Source organism: Stegodyphus dumicola, chromosome 8, assembly GCF_044657685.1.
Source record: "Stegodyphus dumicola isolate Sdum_Otavi_A_Nest chromosome 8, ASM4465768v1".
NCBI lineage: Eukaryota > Metazoa > Arthropoda > Arachnida > Araneae > Eresidae > Stegodyphus > Stegodyphus dumicola.
The window spans coordinates 68,744,302-68,768,058 of NC_140775.1; the positions used below are offsets into that span (position 1 = coordinate 68,744,302).

At 29.8% G+C, this 23,757-nt stretch overlaps 2 protein-coding genes across 8 annotated transcripts in view; one reads left to right on the forward strand and one right to left on the reverse strand.

Annotated features, from left to right (window-relative positions):
• LOC118198381 (uncharacterized) overlaps positions 1-4,024 on the reverse strand; it is a 92,646-nt gene extending 88,622 nt beyond the window's left edge. For 4 of the 5 annotated variants that reach the window (XM_085821957.1, XM_085821958.1, XM_085821959.1 and 1 more), the window contains exons 1-2: positions 3,787-4,024; positions 1,835-1,883 (exon numbers count right to left, since the gene is read on the reverse strand). In XM_085821957.1, the coding sequence (XP_085678083.1) occupies positions 1,835-1,883; positions 3,787-3,833 (96 nt within the window). In that variant the 5' untranslated portion in view covers positions 3,834-4,024. Of the gene's footprint in view, positions 1-1,834; positions 1,887-3,786 lie in introns of those variants that run through there. The other variant, XM_085821960.1, reaches the window with a different exon arrangement.
• A 223-nt stretch (positions 4,025-4,247) lies between these two features.
• LOC118198382 (renalase-like) overlaps positions 4,248-23,757 on the forward strand; it is a 65,999-nt gene continuing 46,489 nt past the window's right edge. The window contains exons 1-4 of one of the 3 annotated variants that reach the window (XM_035370045.2): positions 4,290-4,480; positions 6,745-6,829; positions 13,111-13,216; positions 14,709-14,854. In XM_035370045.2, coding sequence (XP_035225936.1) covers positions 4,433-4,480; positions 6,745-6,829; positions 13,111-13,216; positions 14,709-14,854 — 385 coding nt within the window. In that variant the 5' untranslated portion in view covers positions 4,290-4,432. Of the gene's footprint in view, positions 4,481-6,744; positions 6,830-13,110; positions 13,217-14,708; positions 14,855-23,757 lie in introns of all 3 variants that reach the window. The other 2 variants (XM_085821961.1, XM_035370046.2) reach the window with 2 other exon arrangements.

Sequence of the window (23,757 nt, forward strand, 5' to 3'; positions counted from 1 at the left end):
ATTGCGCCAAAAACCAGCGCAGAATACATATCGCCACATTTGATGATCTTAATGCGCATATAAAGCCAATACATTAATTATATGACTCACAGTACAGATAAAATACTTTTAATATGATTCACTTTGCACTTCTCTGTTATTAAAAATAAAGTGAAGGATTTTAAGTCTTGACAATTGGTTATTAACTACTGACTTTCTTGAAGTGAGGGTACTGCTGAATTAAAGGAATAATACCCTTCTGTTGCCAAGGATACAAAGGGCATTTGAAAATTTTATAATAATTTAATAATTAGGATCAATATATTAAATTTTATTAATTAAAAAAAAAAGATATGGAAAAATTTCCCATTGAAACTAAGCAGTTTTTGATCATATAACTACTCAGATACAAAAATAAATCATATATTTCATATGAATTACATGAAAAAAAGAAGGGTACTTCTTTATTAATGGAGAATAGCCAAAATGTATACAAGTGCATCAGCGACAATACCTTATATTTTAAATAATACCAAACACTGTGACACTTCACTTCGGACACATTTTCCAGTTGAGATTTTAACACACTGCTGACTTTTTGACAAAGAAACTGAGATAAATTATGTGATTTTTGCAATAACCAAATCATGCACAGTCTGCCATTAAATTCTTTCAGGAAAAGGAATGATCCATAGTGAAAGACATTGTTTAAATAACACAAGAACAAGTCAATGTGTTAACAGCCACTAAAATAGTCCAAACATACCAGTGGGAGTTACTATTACTGTTTGGGCAATGTTTTGTGACAATATTTACATTTGACCATATGGCTACCTCATTTAAAGATAAGTACTTTATAAGGCATGTAAGTTCAATCCATAAAATCTAACCTCAACTACTTTCTTTATTTAATGCAAATATATCTAACTATATCACTGCTTTCTTTCTAACAGCAAAAGATAAATATTTTAAAATGGTTTTCTAAACAGCGAAACTTATCCTTCTTCAAAACAAAAAAAAAAAAAAAAAAAAAAAAAAAAAAAATTAAAATTCAAAGATCTGGATTGGAAAAAAGATCAGTCACAATGTTTGGAACAATTCACAGTACAGATGATTCTGAAAATATTAACTGTCTTTTTACTTGCAATATGATTTATATTTGTGGGTGATAAAAATCTTTTATTAAGTCAATATATAAAACGTCTTGTATAAAAGGGCTAATCTTTGGAATATGGTAACAGGTAGTTTGGCGACATTTTGGTAAGGCGATAGGTTACTAGCTAGGACTTTAGCAGTGTACATGGATAAAGTCAAGAGTGTGCGCAATGCCATTTTTGTGCAATTCTGGGATGTTTTTTTAAGTGAAAATAGGTCGACATGTACATGGATGATACCGTGCATGTGCAATTTTTAAAAACGCGGCAAGCAGTGGGTGATTCTGCACTTTCTCCCAATTTCACATCTAATCTTTGTCATGATTAAGCACTTTTGTTCCATAAAAGTTCTAGCATAAGTGTAATTCGGCTAGCAGATTGTTGGAAAAAAATGTTGAGTAAAAAAAAAAAACATGCCTTTAAACTTCGTGAAAACAAAATGGCGTCGAAGAAAAACTAGCAGGTTGCTGTAGCAGGGTTGGTCGCCAAAAAATCGCCAAGTTATCATAATCCAAAGATTAACTGTATAAGAGTTATAACCTTGCATGTGACAAGTATTTTCAATGTGTCAATGTATAACTATGTTTTGGAGTTAAGATAGCATACAGTAAAATATATTTTATCTACGGTTAAATGATAATATAAAGAATGTCCATATGGAACTCTAAAAGCATAAATGAACACTTTTCAACAATACTTACATCTATCAACCTGTCTCTGTCTTCCAAGCCAGATTTACCTTGCCAGCAACTAGAGAAACGAATAACAAAAAAGCTATTCAAAATTGTATATATAACGTAACCCATAAATATGTTACATGTAGCTACAGCTTATTATACCAGATGCAACCAGAAAAGTGGACTCCCAGGTATCCAATTTTGCAGAAGGGTCAAAAGCATACATCTGATACTAAGCAACTAATACATGACAAAGTGAACACCTAATGCTTGAACAATAATGTATGTGATTCACACTGTAACAGCAGTAAAATTTTACCATATTATGTTTAAAAAAAATACTATTCTTACTTGAATTAATTTTTAGTTTAGTTTCAAATTAAATATAAAAATTAGTCAAAACAATTACTCAGAAACCATATAGCTTTTGTTAAATGAGACTTTTCAAAAGAAGTTTGAATATATTTTTATAAGCATGACAGCATAAAAATATATATATACCTGAATTGATTTGCATCAAAATGCTTAATGAAAAATTATTCAAGTACTTTGCAATTCACTAACATATTCAAAGTATTTTGTCAAGTGCTTGTCTAATAAACATAAATCATGTCACCCGGAGTTTTGTAAAAAGATGCTGTAATTAAAATTTCAGAGGGGGGAAATATACATATTAACAAGAAAGGTATAAAATATAAACATAAAATTATGTAAGGCAAATCATACAAAATAAAATAAAAATTAAAATACTAAGACTTATAATAAATACATAAGATGCACACCAACATTAAAAATTTGCATTTTTAAAAGTTTGACTAATATTAGTCTTTATTTCAGATAAAAAGGAATTATATACATAAATGAAATACTTCTGTTATTCTCTTTTTATACTTAAGTACTTCTATTGCTTAAAATTAATGCCACCCACCACATACAGGAAAAGTGTCATTTAAATAAATACTTTTTTTTTTAATTACTAGGAGATTCTGCATCATCATTTCTTAATTCAAATTAAAAATCAGATAATTCATTCACAGGGATTTGGACCAGATCAAATTCTGTCTTCAGCAGCACTATCTACTTGGTTTTTAATTAATTTATTCAAATTTCATACACATTTACCTTGATAACATATCAATACAACACATTTTTGTTTTATGTCACTGTTTTACGGTGACTGTTTATATGTCATAGTCACTGTATTACAGTATGTCATGTTTTACCATATTCATGTTGTCATATGTCACTGTTTTACAGTATTTAAGTACGGTGATTCTTTTTTTTTTTTTTTTTTCTAATGGCAAAGATATGAATATTACTCAATAATGATGACTAGAAAAGGATCCCTAATTGTCCTTCATCAATTGATGAAGGACAATTAGGGAATCTGTTTTTCCTGTTGACGTACAAAAATGCATTAATTCGAACTGTGATTTATTTCAAAATTTCATGAGGGTTTAACAAAACTGTTAACATATGCAAAACACCATAAAAAAAAAACCAAGTAATAAATACATAGAAGAAAAATTTTCTATAAATAATTAGATTTGTGAAGAAATTAGATCACTAAATTATATACTGTGTATCTCACACTTAGAATTACTGAAATGTAAATCCTCCATAAAAAATCTACATTTTCAAAATAACATTCTATTTCGAAATTGCAATTTATCATGTAATTATGAAATTTTCAGGAATTTTTGCTTCATGATAGAATTTTCTACATATGTTTCATAAATAGCTCTACTTGTAAAGACATGACATAACTAAATTATATATACTGTACATATACTTAAAGAAAAAGCGATTAAACACTTTATTAAAAAAATTTAACTAATGAACAAGCTATAATATGATTATAGATTATAAATTCTATCATATAATTATAAAATTCGCATAACCTTTCTTTTTATGACTGATTCTTGATGCAGATTAAAAAAATATAACGCATATTGAGATTAATTTAATTATTTTACCTAAGGCGGCGAAATTCTGTGTAACACCGGGTCATACAAACACCCATTCTATAGTTTATAAAAAAATAAATTAGAATGGAAAATCATCACAATCGTATATATTTATGTTTCTTAATAAAGATCATATTTTGCACCCTGTAAATATGAGTTTTTTCAGTTCACGATTTAGCCAAGAATTACGCCAAGAAGAATGATAATGACTCATTGAAGAAAACAGACGAACGCCGAAACAAAACAAAAAAGGATTGTTGCCAATATTATGTAAAGTAGTTATAATATTATGAGTACTACATTACCGATTTAGATAAATTAGATAAAATAAGCAGATAAAAAGTACTCTATAGAATTAAAGCTTTATGTAATAAGTCATTGTCATCTGATATTTTGTTTACAAATATTGGCATGTGTTAATTAAATAAATGTTTTGGATAGAATATTGGCAACACAATAAAACATTCCGTAAATATGGCAACGTGCAATATTTAAATACTGAACTTCAACTGCAACTCTGAAATATTCTATTTACTAATCATTAAGCAAATGTACTAAATTTTTAATTCATTAACAATGGAAAAATCTATTATTTCAAAAATTTTGATAGTAGGGTGTGGTTTAACAGGTAGTGTGACTGCTAGTTTAATTAAACATGAAGCTGCGGCTGATATATCCATTTGGGAAAAGGAAAATCATATCGGTAAACATTAAGAATTAATATTTGTTTTGCTAAAAGTACAATATCCTCAATAAATGTGCCTTGTATTAACCTAAGTTTCATTCATAGATTAATTAGTCCTCATAGAAATTTGTGTAATTTTCTAATATTGTCCGTTTTATTCTTATTTGAAAATGCGTTTTTTTTATGGTTATTTGAATTATGTCGCATTAAATTGAATTTTCGAGCAAAAATTGCAATTAATTTATAATGATTTAATTTGTTTATTCCGAATACTTCTAAAAAATTGACTTGCTTATGTACCATATCATTTTCTTTCAGGAATAAATTTTGTTAATGATTTACACTATTAATAACTGCAAAAGTAAATGCTGAAAACATTCTTTTAACTTCTTTCAGTGTGCATATTCTGAAATGGTGACATCTTGTGAGTACGAGGCAGTTTCCCTTAGAAAGTCCCCAATGAAAACCTCCCTTCCTTAGTGGAATAACCTTCTTCCTTAGTGGATAGCCTGTGTATGGTTTTCCTTAATTAAATAAATTTTCCTATCAAATCAGATCCGTGTTTCTGAATTCTGTGTTTAAGGTCAATCCTGGTATCATGAAAATATGTTTTGCAGGTTTCTGACAAAGGCATATAGTCTGGGTGATAATAGTTTTACTGAACATATCAAAGTCACAGAGAGACATACTTTTCATTCTTTACTTTTCCATTCTTTATGTTATATAACATTACAAATTTGTAAATCCATACGAGCATTGCTGAAATATTGTTTTATGAAAATTTATTTCATGAAATATATTTGTTTTTAATACTTATTAGGAGTATTTGCTCATACATTTCTTTCCTTAGCATATTTTTCCGTTTAGTTTTTTTTTTTTTTTAGCATATGATTTAGAAACTTGATATATAGTACAATGTAAAATATATGCCAAATGGGAAGTTATTTTGTGAAAGTAAAAAGAATATTGAAATTGATAAGGCCTTTGAAATAATGCAATAAATTAGAATGTCGGTGTATGCCTTTTAATGCACTGTGTTTGTTCATCATCTAACCTCTCTCATTAGAAATATTTTATACCACATATTTTTCACCTCCTGGTTTTCAAGTGGTAAAATTAGTAAGAAAAGGGAAAAAAATATGCAAGTAAGTACAGTATTTTAAAATGTTTTTTAATAGTTTAGAAATAAAAGAAATTTTAATAGCTTTTAAATAGTTTAGAAATGAAAGTAATTACTATCTTAATAAATGTATTGCATTTTTATTAAATGATTCATTAATTGATATTTTAGAATAAAAGGTCTATTAGGTGTGAGATACTATCCAAAAGTTTGTGAAAAATCTGACCAGCCATCTCATTTCTTATGTATTCAACAAAAAAATGCTGCACCTACGTTGCATTACAAAAGTTACAGGAATAATAGAAGATATATATTTACATAATATTTAGGAATTATATTATAGGATCTTATCTTCCAAATAAAGTCCTGATTATAGTATATTTAAGGATGCCCTTTGGAGTATCGTTAAGTTGTTTCGTTTATCGCCAAGTTGTTGTTTCATTTGTGGTAATCCAAGTAGTTTAATGTTATGGAAACCCTATTATGACATAATTGGTTGCATGATTGTGGTGAATTTGAATGATGGGAAAAGAGTGTAAGGTAATAAACAGAGGAGCGTTATTCCACACAACGTTTATTGACAAACATCAAAAACGAACTGATACATATACATAATTATAACATCACAGTTTCTTTTTTACAAACACTGCCACCATCTGGTGGCAATCTAAGGATACATAATCATAAACTTAATAAAGAGTAAGGACTTGTTTCTGTGTTGGATATTGGTTAGGAAATACAGTGGGTGGTTTACACGGTGAAATGGGTGAATGTGCTAAGATGAATTTAAAGTTTCTATACGATTTGGAACGAAAGGGAAAAATGCATTACTTGACTGGTGTGTAAATGAAGGTTTACTTAGTAGTCATTATAAGTGTCCTGTCTGTTTGTATGAAGGAAATGTTTATGGTCGAACGTCTGAGAATATTTTTGACTGTTAATTTTGCGAATTTACGGGGCGACACCAGTATACAGATTCTAGTTCAGATAATTGTAGGAAGTTTTTGGATGCTGTTAAGGAATTTTGTTTGACTGAAACATGGAAATTTCTAAGTGGATATTTCCTTTATGTAGTGCTAAGGTGAATTTCCTTTTTTATATTATTTCATTGTTTGATTTAAAATGCAGTTTATTGAGATTATATATTTTTTATTTGCTCTAGTGTAGAACTGGCTGCTCTTTTGACTTTTTAAGTGAAAATAGATCGATGTATATATGGACAAAGACAAGGGAGTGCGCAATGCCAAGTTAGTACAATTCTCTGATTTTTTTTTTAAGTGAAAATAGGTCAATGTGTACATAGATACCAAGTTTGTGCAATTCTTTGACTTGTTATTTTAATTTTGTGTGCTGGCCATCTTGAAATTGTGCCTTAGTGGCCAATTGCTAATTTTCGCCAAAGCGCACCCTGAAATATATTTTTACTGAGTAATGTTCTGTGAAGTTAATTTTATTGGAATTTTTATCATGGATATTATAAGTGTCCTGTTTGCAATAAAAAATATGTGTATGGTCGAATGCAAAGGTTGTTCAGATGGCTTTGAATAGATTTGTTGCAAGAAATGCTACCGATAGTCTGGCACTACGTGAGGTATTTTTGAATCTTAGTTTTGTGAATGTTTGTGGTGATGGCAGTATGCATATTCTAATTCAGACAATTTTAGAAAGTGTTTGGATGCTCTTGAGGAATTTTGTGTGTCACAGACACAGGAATTTCTAAATAAGTTGATATTTCTAGTAAGTTGATATTTCCTTTTTGTAGTGTGTATATGCGATAACGTTTATTTCTGTTTTTATGTTATTTCATTGTGTGATTTAAAATGCAGTTTATTGAGCTTGGATTGGGTACAAATTTTGTTCAATTTTAGTGATGAGTAACTTTGTTTTAACATTATATGACATCATCATTCTCTCGATTTTTTTTAACCTGCAGGAAAGCATGTGGAGTATAGCATACCCCACCCTACAAAAAAAGTGGAATATTCCTAACTTAAGGAACTAAAATTCTGTGCTGCGTTGAGTAGCTGAGTTTCTAGTGGTGGTTGATTTTCAGCACTGCTTTTCCGTTGCCTCTGTATTTCAGAAAAAGTTTTATCAGTGTTTTGTTGAAACTGGGCAATGACACCCACACGCCTATCCACATAAATGTTTTTCTAACTGAATATTTATATGAGGAATTTATTTCTAGAGCATAACAGTAAATGTTTCTACTCACAAACGATTTTAAAGTTTGTGAAATTAAATTTTTAAAGATTTCTAAGTGCATTATGTCAAAAAGAATGACTCCTTATGAATTGGAGATGCAACAGCTGTGAGATTATTAGAAATATTTGTGAGTGATGAAGACTGCATTTCAGAAACTGTAGAAAATAGGAATATTTTCTGCACTGCTTGGTTTCGACAGAAACGAAACATTAATTTCTTACATTCCTTAAAAGGAAAAACTGTTCTTATTCTGTCAGCATTACATAACGATGATGCTATAAATGACACTACTGGAGAACAGAAAGCAGCAGGAATTGTATGTTTTATAATGTGACTAAGGGAGCAGTGGATATTGTGGATGAAATGGCAGCAAATTATTCAATTGCCGGAATAACAATAAAGTGGCCAATGGTAATTTTCTTTTCTGCCCTGAATGTTGCTGCAATAAATGCTCGAATTAGATTACTTTCATTTGCTAATCCACCAACCAGGTGCAGAAGCATATGTCTACAATTAATAAAAAAAACATACTAAACAATGATCAGAGATTGCTACTTTACCTAGAAATTTATGTACTGCAAACAAAAGAACAGAAGTTTCGATGAATACAGAGTTGTAGCTAGGGTTTTCAGCGCCCAGGGACAACTGAAGATTTCGTGCCCCTACTGATTGCCAAGGATGGAAAACATTTAATTATAAAATGCCGTAACATCAATTTGGCGCCCCTTGGATTCTGTGCCCGGGGACAGATGCCCCCCTTGCACCCCTCTAGCTACGCCCCTGCTGTTACTTTGCTCCCCTCTAGCTATGCCCCTGGATGAATAATTCAAACGAATATATGAAATTCGAAACAACTAAGTATAAAAGATGTGATGAATTGCTCTCGAGCCAAGGACAGAAGGACACGAATGCAGTATTTAAAGTGTGAAAACTTTATGTTCCAAGAACACAGGTATGTATTTTGTTCCAAATGTAAACAAATAAGCATTGTATGCTAGAGAAGGAATAAAACTTAGAGGTATGATGTTTATTTTGTTGTTATTTTCATTTAGCTTTATTTTAACTCTCTATAAGCTTATTTTGGAAATGAATTTTTTGTAACCCAAGTATTATTCACATATTGTAAATGGAAAACAGCTTGAAAACTAGATAAAACTATTTTTACCATATTTTAAATATTGGGGTATGTGATACCCCATGTACCCACTCTGGTAACATTTCTTGATGCACGTTCCTCTGGAAGTGAAAATAGATCGATGTGTGCAATGCCGAGTTTGTACAATTCTCTGATTTTTTTAATGTGAAAATGGATCTATGTGTACATTGATACCGAGTTTGTGCAACTCTTTGACTTGTTATTTTGGTTTTGTGTAACGGCCATCTTGAAATTGTGCCTTACTGGCTAGAGTAATGTTCTGTGAAGTTAATTTTATTGGAATTTTTATCATGGATAGGAAAATTTGGAACTTATCGAATGATTAAACATCTTCAATAAGATTTCTACAAGAATGAGGAATTATTCGCTGGGAAAGAAAGTGTACATTAAAGAGATGATGAAATTCTTCGATTCCAAGGAAGTGTCAAAATGAAGATGTAAAGGTACAATTTGCCAAAAAGAAAAAAGAAAAAAAAAAAAAAAAAAAAAAAAGGATTATGCTCTGAAAACCAGTTTGAAGAATTGAGAATAATTTTTTAATGACAGTTTTCTTCATTTATGCATAGTGTTTAGAATTATCTTCCATTGAAATCTGTCAATCAATATGAATCATTGCACTGTTATTGATTGGAACAGTTTATAATGGAAGTTTGTGGCTATGCGTTAATGTCTGAACCATCAGTTAAAATAGCGGCATTGGTAATGTTGTAGTTGAAAGTCTATTTTTGCATCGAAAAAACATTGCCGCATATCCTTCCATCCCATTGGTTGTGCAACAGGATTTCTAAGAAACAAAAGAATGTTTATTAGTTGTGCCTAATTGCTTTGTCAGAACTTTGTTTAAAAATTATTGATGGTACTATAATATACTCAGACTGTTATAAAGTGTAGAACATTGAAGAATTAAAACCAGATTTGAATATTTCTGCATTAACCATAATTTCATCGATCCCAATACTCATTGACATACACAAACTATTAAAAGGTTATGGGGCAGGTAACATATAAGGGTCAGCATGACACTGCCTATAACCAATTAGATTCTTATTTAATCGAGTTTACATGGCAGCAGCTGCATCCAAAAATGCAGATATTTTCAGATGTTTTAAATGATATCTCCAGTTTCATGCCTCCGCTTTAATATTAATTTGCTGAGTAAAATTTGTTTCCCCCCCCCCTCATTTCCTTGGCAAGTAATTTAGTTTATATTAGAAATTTATAATTTTTTAAATATCTGTTATGTTATTCTTTCCATGGATTTTTCTTCAGTTTAACTATATCATAAATATTTTGGAAATTATTTTTATTCATCAAATTTTTCGCCAAAACGTTAGCATTTGGCAATGGCTGAATCCAGTCTTAATAATAGAAAAATAACTTTTTGGGGGGGGTACAAATGTACCAGGTGCACTGCCGAAGTGCCTTTTTGCTGATATGTTATAGTATTAGCTTAAAGGTGAAAAATGTAAACAAAACTGTCAAGGCTAGCTTAGTGATATCATAAATGGGTGGGACTAAGGTTACAACATCACAATGTGATCTTAAATTTTATGTCATATACAGTTTAGTTAGTATTTTCTACTGAAAATTACTATAATTATTTGTTTATTACTGTAAATTAACATTAAGTTCTTCACTTTAAATCTATATTTCTAACAACTATGCTTTTGTTTTACTGAAAATAAATACAGTAGAAAGTCCAAAATCCGGACATCCATTATCCGGAATGATCTAAAATCCGGACCTTAAAGCCACAAACTTTTTTTTTTTGGGAGGGGGTATGCTGTACGCATACGCATTTGATTTTTCCTTTCATAATAAAACGTGTGGAGATTTTCACTTAAAAATTCCTATTCTTAATTTCACTTAGGCACTAAATAAAATACATCGTTGTGAAAAAACAATCATGTAAGCATACATTTGCGAGATTAATAATTTGGTTCCGCAGCTGAGTGTCTGCTTGGCATTACATCTCAAACCGAAACATTCATCTATTTTATATTCCTGACGCCAACCTGGCGAATCATTATTTATTATATTTTGCTTTCAACACCGCATGTTTATCAATACATGACAGATTCAGTAATAACTCATGCAGTGATGTCTAAACTTTTTTTATATTAGTTATTGAATAATAAGAGTAAGGCAACCTTTTCTGCTAATATTATGCTTGGCGATGATTATAGATTTTTTAAATGCTCTAAAAAGTGTTGATGAGGAAAAATTCAACAAAAATTTCTTTTCATATGCTAAAAATAGATTTTGTTAATAAAACTCATAGGCCAAAAGATTACATTTAATGCTATTTTAACTCGGAATAACAGATATGTTATTCATCATAAACTCGGAAGCAGTGGGAAAATTTAGGGAAGACACTAGACGGCAGAATTTAAGAAAGACAAAATTTTTTTTATTTGGGGAAGTGCTGAGCGGCAAAATTAAGGGATGAGAAGTTTTTTATAATTTAGGGGGGAAAGCACTGGGATCCAAAGTTTAGGCACAGTGAAAATTTACAACTTAGGAAGGAGATTTGTAGCAGAATTTAAAGACTGCACCAGTATCTAGTGCCAGCTCTAGATAAAGCCTTAAGTATATGTGGGAGTTTATTTATTCAGGACTCTGATTAGTTTTAAGCTTGTGCAAGAAATAAACGTTTGGAAGGAGATTTGTAGCAGAATTTAAAGACTGCACCAGTATCTAGTGCCGGCCCTAGATAAAGCCCTAAGTATATGTGGGAGTTTATATATTCGGGACTGAGATTAGTTTTAAGCTTGTGCAATAAACGTAGGTATAGTAAATAACTAATACAATTCAGGCTTAATTCAGTACGAAATAGGAGCAAGACAAAATTTAGCAGAACAACTTGGCTTTCGTCGCCAAGCTTGTGATACACAGCCAATAATGTATAACAGACACTATTAAGTTAGGCTAAAATTATCTTAACTTATTCTAAGGCATTTTAGTTAATGTAGCAGACTGCTCTGCTCCGTGATCTTCTAATGTGATCCAGCTTATTATTTTTTGCACTCTGTTATTACAGCAATTTTATATCGAAAAGAGTTCCCAGTTTTGGAGCTGCCAAAGGATCTGCAAAGCGAAACCATGTTTCAATGTCCATTAAGCAAAAATTGGAATTGCTGGCACTTTTTACAAGAGTAAGAAGAATTTAATTTTTTGTCAATTTTCTTTGACTTTTTAAGTGAAAATAAGTCGATGTGTACATGGATAAAGTCAAGGAAGTGCGCAATGCCTTTTTGTGCAATTCTGGGATATTTTTTTAAGTGAAAATAGGTCGACGTGTACATGGATACTGAGTATGTGCAATTCTTAAAAATGCTCCAAGCAGTGGGCGATTCTGCACTTTGTCCTTTTTTTTCTGTGTGAATGTTGATACCTTTTAGATCATAATTGTTCTTTATTTCATAAATTACAATTTTCATATTTTTAATTGTATAATTTCTGCATGCCATCTTACCAGATTTAAATTGATGATCTATTATCCGGAAAAATCCCAAATACGGAATCGCCAAAGTCCCGACGAGTCCGAATTTTGGACTTTGTACTGTATAATAAATTGCTTATTTATTTGTTAATGTTTATAAAATTTATTTTAATAATTGTTTATTCAGTTATAACATTTATTAAAACAACCGTGTCTTGCACACTTGTATTTTAGACAGCTCCAATATTTTCCTCAATTTTTAAACTTTGGCATTAATACAAGTTTTTTTAACTTGCATTAATATTTTTTTTAAAATTGTATTTTTTTTTTTTTTTTTTTTTTTTTTTCAATTTGATTTTATGTAATAGAGCCCTTTAATTCTATCATTTTTACAAATGGTTTGTTTACTGCACAATTTCACAATTCCTAATATATATTAAGTAGGCAATATTTATTATTTAAAAAAAATTTTTAAATGGCTATATATATATATAAAATTTTATGGGAAATGAATATAAAAAATAGCTTTGATTGTACTATTGTATAGTGTTTAGTAATAATGAAATTAAAAAAAAAAAAAAAAAAAAAAAAAAGCGTAATTGAAATAGGATTTAATGTGATATTTTTATACTACTGTTTTTGCATTAACATTTTAAAGGTTATAGAAGAATATCTGTATATAATAAATGCCATTCATACTTTAGTTGTATACTTAACTATTACAGGTGGGCGCTTTTATACTTTTCACCATCCATCAGAACCAAAATGTTCTGTTGATTTAGGTGCCCAGTATGTTAGTGCTACTTTGGAGTTTATTCGTAGTCATGCAAGGTTAGTAAATAAATTCTTTATTTATGTCTTCTAAACTGTTTTTATGATATCTATCATTTTTGCACTTTAGCTTTTTACCCATTAACTTGTTGTCCATTTTGTCATTCGAATTTTACTAGCTTATTTTTAGTCATGAATAATAAAATTATAATTTCCAAAACACTATTACAAAATTTAAAATTATATACTTACGGTTAGTTGGTTAATTTATCATAGCAAAGAATTTGAAGACTAAGTATTTGATAGAAATTAACTTTCTAAGGAAGACTGACTTGCGTTTATACTCTGCATAGGAGAAACCAAAAAAATCCTTCATACATTCTTCATTTAAATATAAATATAAAAGTATACTGGTACCAGTAATATACTCTGCATAGGATTATAAATCAAAATGTAGTCTTTTTTTTTTTTTTTTTTTTTTTTTTTTTGGAACATCTAAGAGAATTTTTAACATATTTTAAACTTCTTGACAGTAGACACATTTAGAATTCGCCATAAATGTATTAATTTTTTCCTCCTGACACTTGACGTTTTGTTATGTTCATGCTTAATATTTTAAACTCGATGAATTCACCTAACCTTGGTATTTTATTCATTTTCAACTGTCTTTCCTACCAGAATTTAATTCACGAATCTAATTTTTTCAAAATTACATAAACCAGTAACTAATGTTATCTATTCTTTGTTGTAAACCTTCCAAGTTATCAACTAAACTTAAAATTACTGAAGTGTCTTCATTTTGGATTTAGATTAATGATGTCAGACTTATGACAATAGATGTCAGACTCTAATACTATATGCTATGCTGAAGAGAATTCCTAAGAGAAATCTTAGGAATTCTGTGATCTATGTGAATTCCTGAGAGAAATCTTGTTTAAGAATATAAGTTGCTGTTAAAAATACAAATACTGTTTATACTGTTACTTGTTAAGAATACAAATATTGTTTATAGTTATGCCTTTTACAAGTACTGTTTATAGTTATGCCATTATTAACAACTTTCAATGCCAAAAACTCTTGAGAGAGTTTTTATATTACATACATGTATAGAAATAAAGTACTAAACTGAATGGCATGCAGTTTTTAAAACTGGTAAGAAGGCCAAAATTTTTGGGAAAACATTTTTAATGATAATGAAAAATATGTCGAAAAATGAGAAATTTTTAAGCATATTGAAACAAAAAAAAATTTTTTTTCCCCCTAGTTTATTCAAAATCCACATAAACCATCACTTTCTTACCTTCAGTATTGTATAGCTTGAAGAAATGGTTAATTTATTATTTTTATTAAGTTGACATTATTTTATTTAGAAAATTCATATTGTATCTCATATACATGGTCTTTGAAATCACACTATGGTGAAAACCATAATATTGTTAAACTGTAACAGTTGAGATTTTTAAGAATATTTGATTTAGTCTTTAAAGTGTTTAATTTGTAAAACAAATTAAATATTTATAATTAATTACTTTAAAAATTCTTTTCACTGAAGGTTTTATGATGAACTTTTAGATCAAGATAGTTTAGTGCCTCTAGGACAAAAGATTGAAAACTTCAGGAAATTATCTGAAACCAAAACAAATTTTGTTGCTCCAGAGGGCACAGAGTCCCTTATCAAACACTTTCTCTCAAAAGCAGGTAATTTATGGTATTTTAATTAAAGTAACCTTTTTGTTTATTTATAGTACAAGTATATTAGAAAAGACTAATAATAAAAAAGTATTTAATGCTGTTTTATACAATGCTCATATTCATGAAATAAAGTAAAATATGAGATTTTAAAAAAACTGTATTTAATAACATCGTAGCTTTTATGACATATTAAGCAGAATATTTGATATTGTGTAAATATTTTATCTGAGGAAATGCATAATGCTTTTTGCAACAGCCTGTTAATTGTTGCATTCCTTACTTTCCATGTGTTTCATGATTGTTCATACTTTTCATGCAGGTGATTTTTCTATAGAATAAAATTTGGGTTGTGATAAAGATTTATTTATAATTTATTAAATTTGATTTCTGCATTTATGACTCAGTTCTGCCAGTTACCACAGCAAAAATATGAGATTTAAAAAAAACTCTATTTAATAACATCATAGCTTTTATGACATATTAAGCAGAATATTTGATATTGTGTAAATATTTTATCTGAGGAAATGCATAATGCTTTTTGCAACAGCCTGTTAATTGTTGCATTCCTTACTTTCCATGTGTTTCATGATTGTTCATACTTTTCATGCAGGTGATTTTTTCTATAGAATAAAATTTGGGTTGTGATAAAGATTTATTTATAATTTATTAAATTTGATTTCTGCATTTATGACTCTGTTCTGCCAGTTGCCACTGCAAAATGTCTTTTATTTTATGCAATACAAAGCCCAAAATCCATACATGTTGAAACTTTGACACTTTTGGATTTGGGATTTTTCCGGATATTAGATCATCAGTTTAAATCAATAAGATGACATGTATAAATTATAAAATAAAATAATAAAAAAAAAACATTATCAATGAAATAATGAAGCATTTGTAATTTTAAAAGAATCAAAATCTGCCCCCCCCCAAAAAAAATAGCAACTCTATATCTGTTTGTTTGCTTTATTAAACATTTAAAAAAATTCTATTGATAGGTATAATTTCTTGTTCAGTTACAAAGCTCCATTGCTCAAGTCCTGTATTTGCCATGTCGAGAATTCCAATTGAATTTTTTTCATTCTCAGAAACCTTCTCTATTACTTTCTTCATTATTGATAGTGATATTTTCTGGATTTAGAACTATACTACAGATTTTGCCATTCATTAGTTGATTGAGGCATTGTCATCTCGATGGAAAATTTCCCCAAGTAGCATACGATGTTTCGGACTGGTTCGAGATGTTGCAAGTGGTTGTGGTAACTTTTATGACGTCTTTACAACGTTACAAAGACGCAAAATATTTGCCATTGCGTCTTGGCAATTTGTCAACGTCGCTGAAACGTCATGATATTACTGCTTTTAGACATGGTCTTTTTAGCATTTTTTTTAGTTCATCAGCATTATTTTTAGAATGAAAAGAAACTAAATCTGCCCTTTCAAGAATCTGAATTCCACATAAGATTTACTTTGCAGTGTTTCATTACTTTACCATCATTTACAATCTACCTTTGATTAATATATTTCATCTAAATATATTAATCTAAGGTAGATTCATCTAATGAAATGTAAATTTAATATAAATACTTTTGATTTATTAAATTTAATTAGTACTAAAAATACATGCTAAATAATTGTTTAAAATTTTTTAAAATAATTAATATTTAAAATATTTTTTATAAATATGATAGCAAAATATTTAAAAATGAAACTAATTTATAAAGTAAGTTATTAAGTTATGCATTTTATGTACTAAAAAAATCATATTTCCAAAATCAATGCAAATCATGTGTTGGCAACTATTTCACTACTGAAATATGACTTTGTTTCTTATTTTTTGAAGTAAGGACAAATTCACGGCTGTCCAATATATATGGCGGAAGGAGAAGCAGACCTGTACATTATTTACTGGATGCCCTTATATAACGAACATCTCGAGATTTGTGCATTTTGACTAGCTGCCAAATTCGAACAATTGCGCAATTAATTCAGATTCTAGCAGTTCTTTCAAGTCATTGGGTAAAGATGCCATCTGTAAGGCATTTGAAAAGATTTACTTCATGTTTGAAATTGAATCAAACAATGGCTGATATGAATAATATTGCTTATATTAAAAGTAAATGTAATGCACTGTCAATCAAAAAACGCATTGTGAATCTTCTCATTGTTCTGTATCTATTTACTTCAACAGCCTTCAGCGAGTGAAATTATCGTCAGAATGCAGAATTTGTACTTATTTTGTGTGTGAATATTTGCTATCGTGAATCTAGTGTTCGTGAAATAGTGTCTCTGTGGTCTGTAGTGGTCTGTGGAATATAGTGTTCATGAAATAGTGTCTGTGTGGTAACTGAAATAGTGTCTTTGTGGAAATAGTGTCTGTCTCCAATCGCTGTGGTTTTTAGCAGTGCAATATTTGGATAAAATTACTAGCTTTGTGCTTTGGTTATAAGTGCTATATCGCATATCATTCATATAAATCGATTATTGTGTTCATATTAAAAAGTTGGCTTTCAGAATTAATTGACATAAAACCAAAAATAACATACAACGGTAAGGCACTTTCTGGTTTTGTTGAAAATGCAATCAATACAAAAGCAACAACAATTAGAGCTGTTATGGTATGCTCATTATTTTCAAAATACAAAGAAATTATTGGACTGGTACCTGTACTTAATATGACTGCTGAAGATGAATTAGATATATGTATATAAGTAATTAATTAATTATTAAAATTAATAATAATGCACATTCTATAGTATATTGTCTTTTGTACAGTATGCAGGAAAGGTTAATGATTTTAAACAGTGTATGAAATGTATGATCGAAAAACTAGTGTTAAGGAAACATCAGCATTTCTATGAAATATTGTAATCTATAATTAAGTGATATTTAATTGTGTAATATCCAAAAAAATTTTTTTTATTGATTGCAAATTGCAGTTTTGTTACTTTTCGTTTGGTATCTATTCTTTCAAACGCTGTGTAATTCCCGTTTTTTTAAATATTGCCGTTATGTATGTTTATTAGATTATCTCAATAAATGAATGTTGGAAATCAGGTTTTATTTTTTTATTAAATTTAAGTATATTCTATTTTCTTCACTTTATGTGCTTGTGATAACAAAGAAATTCATAATAAATAGAAACAAAAAGTTTCATCGTGTGCTATTTAACGTACTTATCTTACTATCATATACTTTATTATTTTAATTATTTCCGTACAGTAACAAAAAGGAAAGTTATTGATTATAAAAAGTGCATGAAATAATCATTGTAATCTACCACTATTCTAAAATGTAGAAACTAAAAATAAGTAAATACATTAACATATGATCAAAAGAAATGGTGTTAAGAAACATCAGCATTACTAGTAAATGCTGCAATCCATAATCATTGCACTTTTAATTGCTTACTATTTAAAAAACACAAACATTTTTTTATTAATTGGAAATTTTAGTTCTGTTACCTTCCTTCTGCTATTTATACTTTCAAACATTACTAGTTTATGTTTTTTCTTAAATAGTGCTGTCATGTATGTTGTTTTTGTTAGGTTATTATTTCATTTTAGATATAATTATGGGAAGTTATTAGATTTAGGTATATTTTTGATCACATTTGTTAACTACTTTATACTGTCTTTTATTTGCATATCTTAACCTTCTAAAACCGGGCTAAAATTCTCATAATATAGCCTTCAGACCGGCGTGATCCGAAACAGTTTTGCCCCCCTCTTTGACATTTTCCTGATGAGAAAAGTCGTTATTCCCCCTCAATGGATGCAGTAAAATTTATATGTTTGTCGGACACTTACATCCCATAGTAGAGGGGTTGCTAGATTTGCGATTTTTCGATGATTATTTTGCTTTCATTTAAATGAAGTTCTAAATAAAAAAGTGCATAAATAAATATGCAGTACTGGATGCATATACAGTGCATTATTTATTTAGAACAAAATACATGCAATGTTTATATTTCACTCACTATTTCTCATCAATCTCATAAATAATTTGGGAATTTTTTAACTTTGTTTTCACTTTTCATTTATATTCGCGTATTTTCGTATTAGAAATTAGAAAACGAGAACAAAATTTTACAAAATATAATAAATACGAACTAGCTTTCTAAGTCTGCAGGCTGGAATGTGGTTTTTATTAACATATTTTCATTAACAAAATAATGGTAATGACTAATTTAATGAAATAATAATAATAATATTTATTACCATTAGATGATTAGAATGAAATTCAATACAATTAGATTTTGAGATGAACTTACAGCAATAATAAAGCTTTACATAACAATAACAGAGCTTTAAATCTGCTTTTTTCGACAATTTTGTTATTTTAATATAAAACAGAAAATCCGAGATACATTGGTTGCATTTCATCATTTAATTTTAACAAATATTACATTGGCAAAGGAAGCAAAGGAGGTATATCTTTAACGAGAATTTTCCTTTGTAAAATTGGCTTTTGTTTATGTTAGCAGAGAAAAAAAAATCCAAGACCTATACATGCAGTCATCAAAAGTATTTTTCAGAACAGTTTTAAATGTTTATGAAGAATTAATTACACGTCAATTTCTTTTCATAGGTAGAAATTTCGTCTAAAACCATCGTTATATCCAAAGGTTGAAGTGTATTTCATTTTCAACGAATATTTTATTTGCACATAATATATTTTCTAATTTATTTTAGAAAGACAGGGTTCGTACGGTCCTTAAAAGTCCTTAATTTTTTTCAAAAATGATTTTTGGTCCTTAAAAGTCCTTAATTTTGGCCAAAATGAATAAACGGTCCTTAATTTTGCTCATTTGACATTTCTTATCATTTCTAATGATTGCCATTCTAAGTGTGAATTGCGATTTCTCATGAATATGGAATTAAAATTACACGGCTCTTAACCAATCTGTTGGCGGATTTGCGTTGCAAACGATAAAAAAAAAAAAAAAAAAACTAGCTACCCGAACGAAAGTATCGGTGTCTGATTGGCTATTCATCCAATCTTTCTAAACAGTTGTTATCCATAAATTTAGGCAGATTGTGACGAAAGCATGTAGCTGGGAGTTCTTTAAGAGGCGAAAGTGATGATGAAGGTGCTCGAGGGAAAAAAAGGGGGGGATTCTGAAAATATTTGCCAAAATTAGAGCAATCCCAACCTGGAAGGCCACAACCCTTCCGACGCCAATAGGAACGAGATACCTGGAAAGTGCATTTTCAATAAACTGTGGCTTCATCAAGCTGACTACAAAGACTGGATATTGATGGATGACAATCCTTATAAAGCTAAATGTGGTCTTTGTCTGATACAAATTGAAATTTCTAGAATGGGAGAGTCAGTGCTGAAAATTCACATGAAAATTAATTTTCTTTTTATCATTTCAATTTGTTTTTACACGGTTTTGCTTAGCTTAATTTCTGTGTTTGTTTCAATTAAGGCATAAATTAATTTTTTATCACCTTCTACGGAGTTTATTCTCTTTTGCACATAACTATATGTATGGGATATCGGGATGAGTTTATTTCTGCAGAGGGTCTGCTATCGATTTCGCGGGAAATCTGTTGGCTCCATTTCAATTTTAGGTTGCCAAGGGCAAATTCGGTAACGCTAGCCGAGAAAAAGTGAAGTTCGGAAATACGTTTTGAAGCTTCAATAGACAATTAAGTATTTGGTTTAATACTATGCTGATAGTAATGCATTATTTTTGCTAATGACGATACAATTATTAGTTGAAAACAACTAATTAAAATTTTTTTGATATTTTTAAAGCTGAAAACAACTAACTGAAACTAATTTTCTTGAAATAACTAGATGCAAAATTAACTTTCATGAATTACTAAAGTTATTGGGTAGAAGTTTAACTGAAAATATACATTCTGTATTGAGGTTTGGACTCGTCGGGACTTCAGCGATCCCAGATTTGAGATTTTTCCGGATATTAGATCATTTAAAATCTACTAAGATGGCACGTAGAAATTAAAAAATTGAAAATATGAAATCGTGATTTATGAAATAATGAAGCTACTTCATTCATCTTTATGATTTAAAGGGTATCAAATTTACAAAAGAAAAGAGCTTAATATTTACATGTTTACTTTATTAAACATTTCTTTCAATGTGAGTTGTTTGATTTGTTTTCTTTGCTAATACTTTAGACTAACACTATAGACATATAATTTCTTGTTCAGTTATTAAGTTCCATTGTTCAAGTCCTGTAATTGCTGTGTCGAGAATTCCGAATAACTTGTCAATCAAAATTTTTTCTCGTTCAGTAACCTCTCTGTTACTTTCTTCACTATCGGTAGCTGTATTTTCTGGATTTAGAACCATACTACAGATTTCGCCCTCCGTTAATTGCTTGATGATTGGGGCATTGTCATCGCAATGAAAAACTTCTGTTTAACTTCCCTAAATTCTGCCGCGTGGTGCGGCCATGCGAGCTCTGGCACTGGTTCTGGCTTTATGTAAATAACAAATCAGTTATTCTTAATTCAAATAGCACTAAATATAATCGTTTGTCCTATGAGTATCATCAACAAAATCTATTTTTAGCATAAGGAAGGAAATTTCTGTTAAATCTCCCCTTGTCAACATTTTAGCGCATAATATCTTATCAACATTTTAGCGCATAATATCTTAACTTAAATCTGTAATTGGATAATACTCTGTTACCACTTGCAATAAGTCAAACAGAAGCAATTAGTAAAAAGATTGGCGATGCAAATGATATTATTACTATTGAATTATAATTACTGATTTAATAATAGTGTTTTTATTTTGAAAATTTTAAAAAAGTATTATTTTGGTATAAATGTATTTTAAATTTGGTATTTAAAGGATGTATTTTGGTTTTAATATTGTTTTGGGAAAATTTAAAGAGTATTATTTTTGAGTTAGTTTTATTTATGAAAGTATTATTAAGAGAATAATGGCTAATGAAAACATCTCTGATCCTGATGATTCATTAAGGGCAGCTAGCGCTGAACCTGAAACAAGTATAATTCCCTTTGACGCGCAGAATGATATGGATATAAATTCATGGCTTGAGTACTTTAACGAAACTCATTTAGATAAAGATGAAACGTGGAAGCTTAATAATGTAGCTCAATATCTAAAAGGTAATGCACTTAGCGTATATGTCAAAAACTGCCATAAAATTACTAAATATGTGGAATTAGTCCAAATTTTAAAGGAAAATTTTTTCGACCCCACTTTAACTATGTTTGGTGATTTTGCCAATTTACAAGTACAATCATAAAGAGGACATAACGCAATATTTTCGCTAAAAATTAGATATTGGTAAAAAATTAAATCTAACTCATGAAATGATCTTGGAGGGTCTGACGGATGGCCTTCCTATAGAATTAAAATCCTTAATGACGATCAACGCACCCTCTTACCCCATCTCTTGGCTTACTCATGTCCATAAGCTTATTAAGATTAGCGAAAATCAACAAATCAAAAGTGCACCTCCCAGATTTGTTACTCCGATTGGGAACACTCCCCAAGATTACAATCGATTTAATAGAAGTAGAATTTCAGCTTCAAGCTATGAAACTACTGTGAGACAAGATTCACCTACACCCAACAATTTCCAACGTTTTCAGAGACCAAGTAATTTTTATAATCGGTTCAGTGGTCCAAGATTTACAAGCCATCATAATTATAATTCTCAAAATAGATTTCCATTGCCACCCAGTCCCTGTAGACTTTGCACCCGGAACGGAATCCCAAATGATTTTCACTGGTTTCAGGTTTGTCCTTTCAGAGGGGAGAGATCTGATACACCTAATGTTACGCCCCTTGCAATAGAACCAACCCCAGAAACCCCTCACAGTAGTTGACTATTAAAGGTGTCGGGATATTTGCCCAATAAGAAACGTCTCGAGTGTGTTGTAGACATTGGTGCCACCATATCAATAATTTCTTCCAAAACAGCTAGACAATTACGTTTAAAAGTACAAAGAGTTAGATCATTTTCAGTAACCCAAACTAAAGGAAAAATAATCTTCAACAAAATATGTTGTATACAAATGAAAATTGGACGGATTAGTAACCAAATCACCTTGTTTGTTCTTGATAATAATTTGAATTATGTAATTTTAGGACTTTATGAATGCAAATTATTTGAGTTGAGTATTGATTGTACTAATTTAAAAAATAAACAGAGAGCTATTGTACTTAATGATGACTGCCATTTTGACAGCCGACCCATATCTCTACACCTCCAACTTCAAGGTGGTACAACAAATGTTTATCTATGTGTTAATAATGATGATGATGTAAGAAATTTTCCAACCTGTAAATCTCGGACTACAAATCCAAAGGAATTAGTTTCTCAGTCTAACATTTATGTGAAAAATGCTGTTTCTAATACTGTCGATAACAAAAAGTATAACTCGGAAAAATTGTTAAATGATTATTCATCTGTGTTTTCTAAAAATAAGTATGATGTAGGAAAAATTAATATTGAACCTCAACGAATTAATTTAAATTCTGATTTGCCTGTATCATTAAGACCTTATAGAACATCCCCTATGGAAGAAGAGAAAATTAAGACCCAAATTGATCAATTATTACAAGCAGGTATAATTAAAGAAAGTTGTAGCCCATATTCGGCCCCCGTGACTTTAGTACTTAAACGTGAGGAAGGTAAGAAAATTAGATTGTGTATAGATTATCAAAAATTGAATTCCCTGGCTAAAACAGATGCAAACCCTCTTCCTCGCATTGACACTTTGTTAGACAAATTAAGTAAAGCAAAAGTATTTTCTACAATTGATTTGAGATCTGGTTTCTGGCATATCCCGATTCACCCTGCAGATACTGAGAAATTAGCTTTTTGCACGAATTTTGGATTATTCGAATGGTTAAGACTCCCTTTTGGTTTCAAAAATGCTCCTGCAATTTTT